Genomic DNA, 17099 nt, shown 5'->3' with positions numbered 1-17099 from the left:
GTCTTCCCACTGTGGTGACCATGTAGACAAAGGACAGAGACAGGGGGGGGACAAATTTGGACTTTGTCTTGCCTACACAGCCTCTCAATCTTACCTCCTCTACCACCTCCATTGTAGAATTGCTGTAGATTGCTGTTTGACATCAACACTTTTGGGGGTGTAAGGGGAAAAGTAAAGTTAGAAACACCCTTTGGCTTGTCACTTCACACACGCTGTTGCTGTTTACCTGATGAATCACTTTTGTTTTTGGTTATCCTGAGCAACAAACTGTTCAATAAAGTTGGATCAAAATTCAGGACACTGTTTTCTGTGAAAACCATAGACTGTATATAAAGATGGACGACATGACAGCTCCCTAGAGTGAAGCCAAAACATCTTGATCGCCCCCTGGTGGCTGGCTGCAGTAAAGTCATAAATCCCGCCTCCTCCATGTTAGCAGATGGGACATGAGCCAAATAAAACAAAGTCAAAGTACACGTCTAATACATTTTCTGTCATTTTAGGTAGTTCTTATCACGCTGATGTTTGTTCAAGTGTTCATTTTCGGATAAGTTTGGTTTTAATTAGTTATTTGATGCTATAAAGAGGGGGGCAAGAAGTCATGATTGACAGCTGCTCTGAGTGAAGTAGTCGTGCAGTTTTTAATTTCACAGATATAAAAAAACGTCTACATGACATTTAACTTTTAATTGCATTTGTACCAAAAATGAAAACCAATTAAATCAAAATGTTTCATTTGGGTACCATAATGAGCCGAGATTCTAAAGATTTAAAGTACATTATACGTTGAGCAGAAACATTAAAACACTAAGATTTAGTGTGAAAAATAGGAAAAAGAAAAAAAGGGCTCTGTGGAGGAGTACTAACTTGCTACGGATGTTTGTGCTGTGCTGCGTGTAAATCCTTACAGTGTTAAATGTCCTATTACTGTAAGTGGTTTAGCATTGGCAATTGTAAGTGGTGATTTTAAGTTGTTTTTAATGCAAATCAAACTAATCCAAGGATTTTTTCTTGAATGAAATAATGCTCTCCTGGCACGAACGGAGTCTTAATTCATCATCCTGCAAATTCATTTCAAGGTAGAACAGGTGAATCTTCTTCCACTGGCAGCTTAGCCCTGGACTAAATGACTGTTAGAGCAGCTTTTTTTTGCAGGAAGGCACCTTATCTCTCTCTCTGTGTCCTATGAATAATGCAGAGCAGACAGGTGTATCAGACCACAGTCTGGTGGCACCAGACATGGGGGGTTGGGACAGTCATCATACCTGCAGCAGGACTCCAGACTTTCACATTTGTTTTCTGTCTGACCTTTTTAAAAAGCCTCCTTATTTTCAGCGCCAAGTTTGCCCTAATGAGATGGATCTGGGCTGTTCTCTCTTCAGGCACCTTCAGCTGAAATACTAATGACGTAGATTAAAGAGGAGGCCAGTAAAAGAGCAAGAGAGCATCTTACTGTTGCAACACACGGTGTAGTTGTGGTGGTGCATGATACACTAAGTGACAATGGATTTTGTTTGTTTGCATTCGGCCATATTCACTGAAATGAAAACTGTGTAATATGACAGCACAGTGCACCCAGAGACATTTAAATGTTTAACTGAAAGAAGATCCCTGCTCAAAATCCAAGTCAAAAGTTAATCCACATCATCTTGCCACTGATATAATACATTTAACCGTGGAATATTTTTCACAATTATGCAAATACGCGGTTACTGAATATGTGAGAATACCCTAGGCCCTTCAGGTTGAACTTTCACTTTATAACTTATTCTCAGATTAATGTAAATGAATGGGTTTCTCTAACAGCATGCAGATTTTTTTGTTTCATTGAATATAATTCTCAGCTGTCACACTGAATTAGCATCACAGAGATCGAATACGTTTACAGCCTATAACCCAGTTTTCCGGGATAGCGTGTGAGATTAAAACAAATGTATTCCTGTCTATTGAACTCTGCAAAGTGGTGAAATAATGCATGCACAAATGGGAAAACACTCCCATTAACGTGCGGTAATAAACTCAAACAGAGAATTTCTAAAGACTGAGATAGAGTGAAATTGACAGCCAGACAATTTTATGGTTCAACAAAAAAACCCTTCTGTATGGTTCCAGTTTGATGAGCAACAATTTCAATAAAACGGCATTCAAAGTGGAGGCTCCTTTGAAACATTAATCTTCCTCCCTAACCGATGTTGCATTCATATACATGCTATTATTGGTATATTTGTGACTGTTTGGCTTTAGCGTCTAGATAACACAAAGCCTCTGCTACAATTCTCCCATTTTTAATTTTAATAAGACGCTGAAGGACATGTTACCTGAAGTCGGGGACTTGCAGCGGTCCTCTGATGTGGCTGAGCCCTCGTTGATGTCGCACAGACCTGCAACACAGATACATACAATTCAATTCATGCAAAAGACAGCAAGCCAAAAAGATAATTTTGTGAAGTATAACACTATCTTTTTTTAACTTTATCATACACTGCTACTCCAGAAAGAGCCTCAGATACCAACTGGGATTACTGTTTGTTTTTAGGTGATTGGACTGGACCAAACACTTCATAATAACCATCATTAATAAATGGAAAATTGATAGTTAATTAAACATTAATTAATAGTTATTTTCCTTCTAACAAACAATGAAAAGATAATTAATAATGTTTATTAATTATTAGTAATGCTATTTTTATGTAATTTTAACAGTTTATTGTTGCATACATTATAACATTTTATATGTAAGGGATAATGTACAGCGAGCCGGTCATTGTTGTGAAATAAACCCCAACAGGGTGGAGCGGAGGGGTTTATTTCACAACAATGACCCGCTAGCTGTACATTATCCCGCTTATTACACGGCTACTTATGAAAAATAAATAAAGAAGAATAAAGAAATCAATAATTTGACACAAAAACGGTCAGAACTACGCCCATAGCAACGGTCTGTTATACATAGCAACAGTCTGTTATACATAGCAACGGTCTGCTATAAAGAAATAACAGACCGTGGAACGTTGTGATTGACCAATCAGAATCAAGTATTCAATAAAGCCGTGTAATAAACTACATTAAATGCTTGTTAATGATTACCTTTGTAATCATTAATCTTTGTAATATTTTAAGAATTTATTTGTAAACCATGTATAAACATTATTTGGATGGCTGTTATAAAGTTGCAACTGCTGATTATAATACATTGTTAAATGGTTAATAAATACTTTGTAAAGCATCTATAAACATAATTCAGTTATTATTTAAAATACTTTGTCAAGGGTTAATAATTAGTTTCTGCTCCATCTTGTTTATACTAAATGTTTTACAAATAATTTCTTAAAGGTTTACAAATCATTAACAAATACTTAATATAGTATCTAAAATATTATAATGTGTGCCGCAATAAGCTGTTAATAAAGAGTTTACTAATGTAATCAGAATTGTTATTGTTTCTTATCAGCTATGATACAATATACAATTTATATACTAATTATTTCATATTACACAATCTAATGATACAATTACATAAATTACAGCATAACTAATAATTAGAAAACACTATTAATTATCATTTCACTGTTTGTTAACAGTAAGTTTAATTAACTATCAATTTATTTCCATGTCTAATATTCTCTTCACTCGACAAGTAAACTGACCAACGGACTAGCCTTTCAGGGATTCTGTTGGTTACGCTCATATTTTAAGCATAATGAAGATTCTGTCCATCTTTAATGTTTCTTCATCCAGTTCAAGTCTAATTCCTCCCTTCGCCGCGTGCACGTTTGTGTATGAATGTGTGTGCGTGTGTGACATTGTCCTGCGAGGCAGAAAGCCAAGCAGACAGCAGTCCCCTGTTGGCAGAGAAACACAGCTGGACGCCTGATTACTGCTCACACTCGCCAAGCTCTGACAGGTGCCAGCCCACTGCTCACCAGTCACTCAGTGACACCAGATGCTCTGTGTGTATTTACATGTGCACGTGCTCGTGTATATGTGAGCGTTCGCCTGTGCTTATTTGTGCATAAACAATCACAAACATCAAAAATAAAACCCTCAGCATCCACCAGCAATCACTAATTCATCCATCAAACTTTCGCTTTCAGTATGGGCAGTGCGTCGTCATGACACTGCGGCATCCTCTACGTAGCTGCACTGCCGTCGTCTAACACAGGGTGGCAGTGTGTCCATACGGAAAGCATCTTATTAGCTGTCAGTGGTACTATGTGGCTGCAGTGGCAATGTGTGTGAAAGGGATGGGCTGAGAGAGTGTGTGTGTGAAGGAGAGAGAGTAAGATGGACAGAGGAAGAGTTAGTATTTGTGTAGTCAAAGTGCTTTGTTGTGGCTGTTGAGCTAAGCCTGGATGGCATCATTTTAGTGTGTTGTTCTATGACTTTGTTCATTGTCACATTTGGATCTGTATACATATAAGTTCAGGGACGTTGGGATCTGTATTGTTACTGGAAACCCAACATAATGTTCACTGAAACACTGATTATAACACTGTGACACTTTGCATCGCTGTCTCTGACATACATTGTTAAAAACATATCAAAACTCATATTCATATCTCAAACTGACTCTCAGAAATTGGTTCCTGCATCTATCTCGAGCAGGTTAGACTACTGTGACGCTCTATTTGCAGGATTATTCAAACAATCAGTAAGACGGCTCCAGTTCGTTCAAAATGAAGCAGGCAGAGTCCTGACACGTACACTGATATTTGAACGTATTACTCTGGTACTGAAATCATGTCGTTGGCTCAGGTATAATACAGAATCACCTTCAAAATCCTGCTAACAGTCTATAAAGCACTTAATGATTCGGCTCCTCAGTCCATTTCTGACTTGATCACTGACTATAACCCCATCAGATCAATTCAGGTCATCAGTGTGCGTGTACGTGGGACGTATGGTCGCACTTGTTTCTTGTACATTTGGTTACATGTGCAGCTATGTGATAGGGCATTCCTTCCTATTTGATTGTGTTGATGTTTTGGGGTTTTCATTGCTGTGTGGTAGGGAGTATGCTTCATTGATTCAGTTTCTGTATGTTACTCATTCTGTATTCGTATGTTTAAACAATAAACAATATATAGACACAATTAAAACACTGAACAACAGAGACAACAACAACAGTCCATAATCATGATCTATAAGTAAATAAGACATATTTTGTGCCTCCCTTTATATTGCACAACCCCCCTGTCTGTGAGTTAACATAACGTAACATCCTTCCGACCATATGTTGCACATCCCCCTACCACAGCTTGTTAAAACTGATGTTGTTCACTGTATGCTACATACAGTATGTTCTTATGTTTATGCCTATATTCTTATATTTTGTCTTTAAATGTAAAGCACTTAAGAGTTCACGTGTAATGAAATGTGCTACATAATTGCCATATAATTCTAACCCAGACTTTTACTGACAATAAACCTTGAATACAAAATGTGATTTTGCTTCTCAGTGCATTCCAGGAGTTATTTTGCCAAATATCCCTAAACCTGCCGTGTGTTTGTCTACTGTACCTTCACTGGGCTGTATTCACACTGGCGCTTATAATATGGTTGCTGGTCTCACAGAAGTTGACAAGTGGTATTTTATGTTCTATGAATTGTTTTGCAATGTTCCTTGATTGTTTCATTTGCCTTTGAGACAGGAGCAGGATCTGCAGATTATGGTTCAGCTCAGCGTGGTCAGATGCTGAGACACGATTTTAGCGTAATGGCAAAAGGGGGGAAAATAAATAATCATGAACAGGATTTCTAATTCAAACCTAAACTATTTGAGCTGGTGGACCTGAAAGAACAAATGAGCAGTGCCACATAAGATAACGGCTTCAGTAGCTGGACATTAAACAGTAGGCAATAATACAATAAGCGCAGAAAAACTTTCAAATATGATTATGAAATGGCCTCCCCTATGTTCTCTGGCTTCACCTGTGCACTACTTGACATATTATACAGGATTTATTTGAATTCATTGTGAGCAAGCATTTTGCTATTACAAACATAATAAATTCAAGAGCCTTAGTTATGTGTGTGTGTGTACATGTGACTTAACAACTTTGGTTGTTGAGTGTCAAGAAATAGAGAATGAAGTGGGTCTTAGAGATTAGTGCTTAGCCCAGAGTGATTTGCAAAGTTTGGATACTTGGATGTATGATTAGTCAGCTGAGGAGAAGTTATGACTTGTGGCTGAACTTTAACGGCAAGAAAGCAAAGAAAACTTTGACTGCTGCGTGCGGTCAGAAAGACTTTTATCCTTACTCTTCTCCTTCTTATCCCTTTCCCTCATTACCTCCAGAGGGCTGTCGTGTCTTTCTTGGCGAGCGGGGCTGCCTCTGGTAGGGGTCATTGGAGCCGTAAAGCTCGACCGTCCCCAAGTTGAGCACCACCGTCTTCTGGACGTAGTCCACCACCGCCAGACCGTTACTGTTGCCAAACACCACGCTGTCAGGGAGGAAGTGGAAGAAGCAGGAGGAGAGAAAGAAAGATGAAATGGCGGAGAGAAAAGGAGAGATTTCATTTAGTTTTTTAGATTTAAAAACACTGTAGTCAGAGCACAAGAAACAGCTGGAATCTCCAAATGTTCCTGGCAGTCATAAATCGTGTTGACAGGCCTGGCTGTCACTGTAGCCGTGAGCGGATGCTGCTAGAACTGCAAAATTGTATGCATGTACACTTTGCATATTTTGCCTTTAATGCGATGGTATTTATAGATTTTAGTTTTTAACTTCAGATGATGCAGCTTGTTAAGGATAATAAGACTTGGTTTTAGTCTCCACTGCGATGTTCCCGTTTGTGTACTCACAGGCCGTAGGAGGAATTGAGCGCCAGACTTGTGATCTGCTGCGGAGGCTCTCCGCTCACCCACACTAACTGGACCACCAGATCTACCTGGTAACCTGCAGACTGCTTCAGAGGAGTGCTGCGCAGTCTGGAGAGAAAGATGGGAGAGAAACAGAAAGGAGCCAGAAAATGAAAGGGAGAGAGACATTATTACAGAAAAAAAAAAAAACAGGTTTCATAAAGAAAATGACAAGTGGTGCAGCTGCAGCTCTGAAGCCGCTGTGTGTCGAGGGTCTGTCATGAGTGGCCGCGAGGGGATGATGGGGAGGCCGCGGCTGAGAATGCTTCAGGCGCTGACTAAGTCTGTGCAAGAGTGCTCGAGGCAAAAGGCAAGACTCTTATGTGTGTATGAGTGTGTGTGAGAATGTGTGCAAGTGCTCCTGGTGCTTATGAGGGTTTATGTAATCGGTACGTGTGTATGTGTGTGTGTGTGTTTCATACTTGAGGCAGGGCATGTTGCCTCCGTCGGAGTTGTTGCTGCTGGTGGAGGGGTGTGAAGGTGGGCCGCTCGTCTGAGGGGAGGCACCGGGGGTGGGGAGCGCCGATGTCTGCTCTCCCCCTCCGCCCACGCCGTCTGGAGATTCTATGTCGTTCAGCTCGTACTGCATTCGCACCTCTAATAACTGTGTAAGACAACACACACACACACACACACACACACACACACACACACACACAAAAGCAAAGATGTTAGAAGATTTAAGATTTAAAAAGACAAAACTCTTGTAAACAACAATTCATGAATTCCTCTGTGGATGGGAAAAGTCATGTGACCGTGAGTGACATCCTCAGAGTCACTTTGATAATAGAGATTTGTTTGACGTGTGTGTGTGTGTGTGTGTGTGTGTGCGTGTGTGTAGGCAGATTGAGAGTCAAAGAGGTCCTCCAATACTGAAATATTCCATTCCTTCTAAAGTCCTCCTTCAGGCTACTTCTCTGCAACCTCCGCCTTCGCACAGTCACACACACACACACACACCACCTAAACTCACACACACTCACTCACAGTGATCATAAGCTCGTCTCTTTTGCATTCTGTCAGTCTCATTAGCCCCCCTGACATGTGGGAGTGAAGAGTGATCGGCGCCCCTCTTCGGATTCTCACTCCCCGCCTGTCTCTGTCCTCCTCTACCTTCATTTCTGCGAGGTCATAGAGGTGTTTGACCTTGTGGGGATGGGAGGCTGTTCTCCTAATTATAGCAACTACATATCCAGTCCCGATCCACACCTCAGTCACACGCTTTTCGAGCGTAGGAAAAAAGTGCCTGAAATCTCTCTGACACATGCATCAGCGCTCGCTGGCAGTCATCCACAGAAACAGCTTCCAACAGGATGGTGGCTGATTTGGCTGTTTGTTTGGAAGAACAAAACAATCGGAGAGTTGAGGACAAACTGTGCTGAACACATTAAGGGCACCGGCTTAAAAACATTAAAATTCATTTACAGACCTGCGCGAGGAAAAACACATCACAGCACTTCTCCCACGCGCTTTGATTGACAAGTGATCTCTGTCTAGAGCGAGTCTCGAGCGGCAACACCACAGCAGTGTCCGCTTCGCACGAAAAGTGTTGCCAAAATTATAAATAAATAAAGTAGCTTTTGCTGGTTACCAATTTAACACTCCACTGCTCCGGCGAAAAAGCAGAAACTAAGCATATACAGTAGGCCCGCACTCTCTCTTGTAATATAGGAGCACGCTCGCACGGATTAAACAGCATTTCTCTTTACAGTATGTCATTAAACATGACTCCCATCGCACCGCCGTGAGCACTTACGTCGCTTTCGAGGCAGATTATGATGACAGTCTAGCTTTGCTTGTTCACTGCTCCGTCTGTTGGCATGGCAACCATACTGCCTTTGACTAGGCAGATATCTGAGCGCATGTGTGTTTGTGCATTATGTCTCAACATCTTAAAACAGCAGAGAAAGAGAGCGCTGAGGGCAAAAAATAACAAATAAAAGCAACATTATGTCCCTTTTATTTCCATGCTTGTAAGAGTTTTACACTAAAAGAGAAGAGAAGTGGAAATAGAGGTCATTTCTATAATTGTATTGAAAACTAAGCAGCCAGATTATAAGCTTTTACCCACCTGCACCACCTCAGTAGTTACTTCCAGCTTGCTGAAGCGGTAGATGATAAGGTTGGCTGACACCCCGGCCACACACAGCATCCGGCTCTCAGGGCACCAGGCCATGGTCTGGATGGCGAACGGGTCTTCGTCTGACGCCTCGGTGCTTCCCTTGTCCTCCTTGGACCGGTTCCTGTCAAACACCTTGGCTGTTTTGAGCTTATAGAGCACCTGGAGCATTACTAGGAAAAAAAAGGGACATAAAAAAGAGGATCAGTTAGGCAATCCAGAGAAGTCAGACATATTGAATCTGACTAAATAATGTGAAATCAGAGGCAAAGTGGTGCTTTGAACTTGAAATTATGAATTATTCTTAGAGTTAAACAATATTTATTTTTGTTTATATCGACTGGTGCTCAAATTTAGAAATGTTTATTAAAAATACATTTCCATATTAATTTTTAAAAGTGTTTTCCTTCCCCTGAGCTCGACACATAACAATACATGATAATTATAATTTCATGAAGCATAAACAAAGCCGTTAAGAGAACTCACTTGCAGAGGCATCCCAGAACTTCACAGTTCCATCAGCGTGCCTGAGAGAGGAAGGGAAAGAAAAAGATAAAAACAGAGGAACAAGGAGAGAGATTCATTTTAATTTCATGTCCTGTTGTCTTTGACTACTGATGTTGAATTCTAGTCTGAGCAAAATAAATCAGTATGTAAGATTTGCAGCATTAAAAGCATCTCTAGAATATCAATTGAAGGCTGATGTCGAGGTAGTAAATCAAAATAAACAAAATATTAATGAGCTAAAATATTTAGTTTGGTCCCTGATTAATCATTTAACACAACCATAGATCTCCTTTTTTTTAGATGGATTTAATTAATGATTTTCATGACTTTAGTCAAGGTTGTTTAACCAAGATGGGCAGCTGACGTACTTCCTTTAATGAAGATAGAGAAAATCAGAAAATCATCTCCAAATTTGACTGGGTTTGGCAGCCCTTCCTTACGCCGAATTCACACCAGGCAGCAGCAAAGTGCGACTCGGCTGGGATTATCATTTTACTTTTACATTTACTTGTGTGATTTCCCCTTTTATATATATATATATTTAATAATAAACATTGTTGGAGAAACCGGAGACTAAAGATTTTCATTGCCAATGACTGTTTTGCCGGAATAAATAAATGACAAATAAAGAACCTTGTACGTTGAAGAAATGGTTTCTCTGTTTTGGTGTAAAAGAATTTGACCGGCCTGCACAACGCCCACTAAAGCTCTGGTGGCTGAATGGGAGCAAATCCCTGCAGCCAGCTTCCAACCACATACTGTATGGGTGTAATGCTCAGATGTCCACATATTCTCGTCCATGTGGTGTAAATTGTGTGAGCAACAAAACATCCAACAATGTCCACATTGCTAATTGCCTAAATATGAAATGAGTGTACACAGGATTACACTCAATAGCAGGTTGTTCAGCATGACGGCTTCTCCATTTGGTGTCGCAAAAAAAGGACAAAAAATACGTGTATTTTTGGTTGCCATTTTTTTCCCTCATTGTTTTGTTGCCAGTTGAGCTGAGTGGAAATGTTTTGCAGGCTTAGAAAGAGAGAGAGAAGCCCGTACAGAATAGTAATACAGCATGTAGGGGGTGAGGAGAGAGGGAAGCGAATGCCTCCGACTGCCAAACCTATACCTCAATGTCACTACTTCAGTGCGTGTGTTCTGTTCAAAAAACGCCCCTTCTCCCCTTGTCGACAGCTGGGAGCGGGATAATAAACATTAAAATGGAGCGAAAGTGAACATGATTGGAATATATAAAGACCTACAGTAAATACTCGGAGACCTGACAGTGCAGGAAGAGGTGAAAGTAATTGAGTTGCAGCGAGACGATAATGATAATGCTAATGAAATCAGTATTGTCTTACCCAGTGATGATGATCTCTGGGTAGCTCTGTGTGCCTTGACCCCAGTTTCCACCACTAATAGGCCATTCCTGGATAGACAGCAGACACACACACACACACACACACACAGTACATTAGAGACCACAGCTATGTCAATAAACAGCGCCTCAATAGAAACATTGATTTTTAGAAGTAGATGACATGGTAGAACTGCACCTGTGTGAGTGTGCATTGTGGGGGGGGGAAAGAGGCAGGGATCCTTTGTGTACGTCTCTCAGCGTGTCTTGCAATTATACATTATGCACGTCAATGAGTGTGTGTCTCCATCTGAGAGCGTGTGTGCGTGTCGGCGGGGGGTTCGGCTTTGAACACGTTGACACATACAAAGGTCACCGGGATGACTCACGGTGATCTTTATGTGAGAAATGCCCTCCCGCGGCTCAGCCAGGCCTTTGCTTAACGAAAGAAAAAAAAGGGAAAAAGGCAGCAGCTAGGCAGCCAGTTTGGGTCAGTACATGCTGACATTTCCGACAGAAAGCTAGAACAAGGCGACGGGGAAAAGAACATAGGCATACATAATGGCTGAAAGAGCAGGGGTCTGTCTTAGAGGATACAGGGATAAGAGACGAGAATGAGACGAGAAAGGAGGTGCACAGAGAGAGAGGATGATCGTTAGGTAATGTGACACTTTTAGATAGTCCGTTTAGCTGAACCGGAAACAATGAGAAATATACTTTAGCACCACTAATACAAATTAACTTGTGCAGCAAAAAAATATGCATGTGTGTATTAATGTGTCCTTTATTCAGTAACCTTGTTGTTCTTGTACGGCAAGATGGTTAGAGGGTGTAGTGTGGAACATTTACATTTCCAATTTAGGCATTTAGCTCTTTTACGACGCCGCTATCCACAATGACATGAAGGAAAATTCCCCCCTCGGGATACTATTACTCCGTTATACATCATTAATCTGTGATGGGAGGTGTGTTCAAAGCGTTATTTCATGATGGAGTGGTGGTGATTTATTTTAGTTCAAAAGTAAAACTTGTCTGTTTAAGAAATGGTTGCAAACAGTGATGACAAGGAGCAGTTAGCAGTTTTTGTAGAGATTTAGAGTTATGCTTATTTTACGGAAATATTCTACAAGAAATATCTATGTAATTACAGGAACAAGACTAAAAAGTCTACAGCCACGTTAGCGGCTGTATCGAGGGCACAACAGTACATCAGCATGCTATCATGCTCACAGTGACAATGCAAACATGCCGATGTTTAGCAGGTACTATTTACAAGGGTCTTAGCGTGCAGACATTTGCTAATTAGCTCTAAACAAAGCTGAGGCTCATGGGAATGTATTTAGTCTTTCAAGTATCTGCTAAAACTAGCAATATTGTTCTATTTTTTATAAATAATACACTTTATTGCAGGAGTGCAGGAATTAACATAAATTTACATTTGCTTTCATATGATGTCGTTCATACTTATGTCATTCCCACAAGGTTCATATATTTTATAGAAAAAGTAAAAAAAAAAAATGATAGTAAATTAGAAAAAAATATAGAAATGTAGAAATAATAGAAATAAAAAGCTTAAGGATTAAAAAAAAAAAAAAAATCACACAAAAAGCAAGAAAAATAAATAAATAACTAAATAAAAAAATACAATTAATTATTAAAAAATAATAATAAAGAACATCAAATAAAAATGGTAGGCTAGAATTATGGTGTGCGTACATATACACATACTGTAGATTTATACCATTGTATAGATAGATAGATAGATAGATCCAAAGCCTGACATTTACCACTGATATGTTAAAGAGAACATAACATTTTCCTATACAGTATATTACCTTTTTGCTGTAGCCCTGTCGTTTCTGCCGCGAGCCGACAGAGTAAAGTGCAGGTATGAGGTCCACAGGGCAGTCGGCAAAGTACTCGCAGCAGGTCACAGGAGACTCGTGGATAGTCAGAGGATAGGGGTTCTCGAATATGGGGTAACTGTTGGCAAGAGGGCACAGACAAAGTCACTCTTAATTCAATTAGTCTGTCTGCCAAGAATCAGTGCATTAATCTCATTCAGTACTGCGTGTGCGCTAAAGAATAAGATTTATGAAAGTAAGTCATATCACGTAGAGGCAATATATAAAAAAGATAACGACCGCTAATAGGCCAACTGTGACATTTTAGCCCACATTTAAGAAACAAAAGATGATGAAGAGTTATTTAATAAAGAGCCAGACTCACCCATTTTGTGCAAGGTCGATCACCACTAAATCCTTTTCTAGAAGGACCACCACAGCGTAAGGTTCCTGAAAATCTGCGCAGAGAAACAGCGAGACAAGTCATTCATCACACCGTTTTTCCTTGAGAGAGAGCTCCCCTGAAATATGCAAAACCACAGGGGAAGAATTCCTCAGACTTTATATGGCAAATGTTATTATCATATCTGTGCCCTGAAGATGTGAGGGCAGGAGCGCTTAACGCTTCAAATTCATTAATCTGTGTGATTTATGTCTGTGGGGGATATCGCTCTGGTTAAATATTTGTATCAGTCTGATTTGGGAGTAGAATTTCATATTCATCCTTTAGATGTTTCTCCCCGATAGTAGATTTTATACCTTTGTATTCAATGAATTGATAAAATGAAAGCACTGGTATATAAATAACTTATAAGGCACGACACTGGAACCAGTACATATGACCCTGCTGCTAAATAAGTGAGTGTAGTCAGTCTGAAAGCATTATAAAAGTCATAAATACTAAAAAAAAAAAATAGTACATATACACATATCCAGCAATAAAATAAATAAATAAAAAGCTCAGATCTAAAAGAAAAATTGCGAATACAAACATGCTCATTAATACTTAATGAACTGATGCAAAGAATTCCTTACTTTCTCAGATTTACACCTCAACTGGAGTAGCAGGGGGTTAAATGCTTTTCTACAGGGCACCTTGACAAAATGTATGGAAAGAGAAAGAACTACCTTTCTAACCTTAAAGAGGACCTATTATGCTTTTTCCCTTTCCTTTAGTGTGTTATATAGTTTAGTGCATGTTAAATATCTGCAAAGTTACCAAGTCCAAAATCCACACCAAAGGGAGTTACTCTCCCCCACAGAAACACTGCTCCTGAACTGCCTGAAAGGCCTTGCTTGAAGTCCCGCCTTTTCTTCCGTAATGTAGTGATGTCACCAAGTAACACATTTGCATACTACCTGCCTAGCGGCTAGTTTGGTACGCCCTCAAACAAAGATAGTTAGAGTGGAACTGGAGCGAAGTCCGAAGAGTTTGGTTTGGTTGATCAGTCACAACAGAGTTGGCCAGCTGACCAATCAAAGCAGACTGGGCTTTTTTTGGAGGGGCAGGAGCTCAAACAGAGCGTTTCAGACAGAGGGTGAAAAGTGGTGCTGCAGCACAGCCGGTATGAGAAACATAAAGCGTTTTTTGTGCATTACATTTTGTAAACATGTTCTAGTAGAAACCTAAAGTCTCAGGAGTGAACCTGAAAATAAGCAGAATAGGTCCTCTTTAAATCGCCTGCTGCCCTAAATCTTCGTCTGGGTCCATTGGAGTAACAAAAATAAAAGCAGGCCTTTATGGCAGACATTAGACAGTAGCTACACTTCCTCTTTCCTTTTGGATGTTTGATTTAGAAATAGCATCACACACACCATCCAGAGACCGTTCAGATATGTAAATTAAAGATAAGGAGTGTGCGTGCATGCAAACTGGTGTTTAGAGAACAAGCTTTTGTTTAGAGCAGCAGGCCTCGGGCTGTCAGAGTACACCAAGGTTGAAACACTTTGACAGCTGTTGTCACTACATCTCTCGCTGTCCTTCTCATTTTACTTCCATGGCGATTTGCATTCTCTTGTTGTGACTCGTTATGCAACTTTAGATCACTGTGCAGTGTCTCTGTGTCTGAATGACAACTGTAATTACTAAAGACACAAACCGATTGAAAACAAGGCAATCATCAAAACAAAAAAATGTTTTTTATAATAAAGAGAAAGTTTGTCTAAGTTGTAAATTGTGTACGACAAATATGTGTAAAAGTAGGGATGTCACGAGAACCGATACCGGTATCAAGTCGATACCGAAATTCTGAAAACGTGAAAAAACAAGCGGGAAGGGAATAATGAATCTCCAAGCTTAAGATCCAATCTAATTTACTAAGAATGATTTGCATTGTAATTCGTTCTGAGTTGAACATCACCTCTGAATCTTTGTCTTTGTCCACATACTCTACCTCTCTGCTATTTAGTGCGCTACGATACTCTGCCTGTCTGCTATTTGCTGTCCCATTCAGAAAACATCGATGTGCACGTTGCATCATCTGCAGCCAGATCATCATGGATTATCCACCTCCTCTACACGCTAACGCTGGTTTAAGCGTGCACGAGTACACATCATCAGCCAGTCACGTACTGTGTAATCCCAAAGACCCAGTGATGTCCATTACCAGATGAAATCAGCGGGTGGTGACATCAGGTTGCTAGTGAGAAGTCACTATTATTACATAACCCACTAATCCCTCCTGTTGCTGTATATGTGCCTGATAACGCTGCACCAGAGGTTACATACATACAGGATACCATACCATTCAGCTTCACTTGTTGACTCCACGATACAGGAAAAAAGATAATAATTTGATTTAGATGGAAAGCTACTGTGTACAAAGAGATGAAATGAAAATGTAATGTTGCGTGTGTCAGATAATGAAACTGGAATAGGATCCTTTCCCCTGGGAAATTTACCATTTATTACCGAAACACACTAACACAGGGGCAAGCAATCCAACATAATTAAAAAAAAATTGAAAGGTGTTAAGTGTGTGATTCTAATGTGCTGACGAAAGGAGGACAGGATGAAAATATTTGCTTTTTTAACCACGCATTTAACCAACTCTCCAAGCGGACGCAGGATACGTGAGGCAGCCTCACGCACACGTGTAGTTAAAAGCCAGTATATCTCTGGCCTTAAAGAGGACAACTCCCATACAGATATAATGCTCAGACAAGCACGCACCATATGAACATAAACTTACCGTTAGGGTACGGTGTCTCACAGAGTGTGAGGAAGTCTACTATAGGATAGTCCATCTCCAGCACGGCGGTACTCTTCCCGTGCATTACTGTCAAGCATGGCCGCCGGCCCACCGTGTCGTAGGACAGACCACCAGACAGGATTATGAAGGGCTCTCTGGAACACACACACACACACACACACACACACACAAGGTATAAACATTTTACTAGCTTTTTATATATAACGGTTATACTGCAACAACAGAAAATACTTTTCTGTTGTTGCAGTATAACCATCGACTAGTTTTTCATCGACTACAGATGTCCATTAAAATTGCATATCATAAATCGTAGTCGTATACACCTCCAGTACACTGTAGATATGGTCTATGGGCTATGTGACCAGTTAACTTTGACAGGTGAAACCACAAGTGAACTTAAAAAATGGACAATTTAAGAGATCTTTTTACTGTAGTAACTGGACAAAGTATTGGAGAAAAACCCCTGATACATGATACAAAGTGGAGTTGTGTTTTCTTCATTATTTTCAATCAAACAATAAATCAAATTTATTAATAAAGCACATTAAAAAAACATTCAACGCTGACCAAAGTGCTGTACAGACCAGAGCAGGAAGCTAAAATCACACATAAAAGAAACACCGACATAAACATCAATGCACGCAACTCATAGGCACAAATAAACAACACATAGGCATAAGCACAAGTACAACTTTTCAAATATCAAGTTAAGTCAAATATCAAATCTTTAATATCAGAAGATGGATATAAGACTACGTATTAGTTGTAGATAGCTCCTAGTCTGACACACATGCACATGTGTTACTCACATTGCCTTGGCAGCAGCTTTTAACCGCTGTCAATAACCTTGATGCGCCATAACTGTGTTGTATAATTAAGCATATTAATGCCCAAGCATGTACGCATTTGTGTAAGTAACAGAGAGAGAGAGAGAGAGAGAGAGAGAGAGAGAGGGAGCTTACCCAATTCTAGTGGTTTTGTACTCCACTTTGAGAATGGGTTTACAAGGCTCTGGCTTCTTCCCGTCCTTGGGCTGTTTTCCTAAAAATAGAACAAACAGAAGTTACTTTAGTTTGCCAGTTCATCTCTCTTCACCTCCTCTCTTCTCGGTTCTCCTGTCATCTCATTTTTTCTTTTCCCTCTCTACCTAGAAGCTGTTCAGACTGAGCTGCACTTAAATTGCAGCTGTGAACAGTGGCCA

General features: G+C 40.0%; 1 protein-coding gene across 5 annotated transcripts in view; it reads right to left on the bottom strand.

Annotated features, from left to right (window-relative positions):
- The window catches only part of stxbp5a (syntaxin binding protein 5a (tomosyn)), a 109581-nt gene that overhangs the window by 12145 nt on the left and 80337 nt on the right, over positions 1-17099 (bottom strand). For 3 of the 5 annotated variants that reach the window (XM_037750129.1, XM_037750130.1, XM_037750131.1), the window contains exons 11-21: positions 16861-16939; positions 15878-16032; positions 13072-13144; positions 12678-12825; positions 10847-10914; positions 9468-9508; positions 8934-9154; positions 7285-7466; positions 6806-6931; positions 6293-6444; positions 2319-2381 (exon numbers count right to left, since the gene is read on the bottom strand). In XM_037750129.1, the coding sequence (XP_037606057.1) occupies positions 2319-2381; positions 6293-6444; positions 6806-6931; positions 7285-7466; positions 8934-9154; positions 9468-9508; positions 10847-10914; positions 12678-12825; positions 13072-13144; positions 15878-16032; positions 16861-16939 (1308 nt within the window). Of the gene's footprint in view, positions 1-94; positions 149-2318; positions 2382-6292; positions 6445-6805; positions 6932-7284; positions 7467-8933; positions 9155-9467; positions 9509-10846; positions 10915-12677; positions 12826-13071; positions 13145-15877; positions 16033-16860; positions 16940-17099 lie in introns of all 5 variants that reach the window. The other 2 variants (XM_037750127.1, XM_037750128.1) reach the window with 1 other exon arrangement.

Source organism: Sebastes umbrosus, chromosome 18 (assembly GCF_015220745.1).
Source record: "Sebastes umbrosus isolate fSebUmb1 chromosome 18, fSebUmb1.pri, whole genome shotgun sequence".
NCBI lineage: Eukaryota > Metazoa > Chordata > Actinopteri > Perciformes > Sebastidae > Sebastes > Sebastes umbrosus.
The sequence above is the reverse complement of the archived record's forward strand: the minus strand, read 5'-3'. Positions and strand labels throughout refer to the sequence as shown.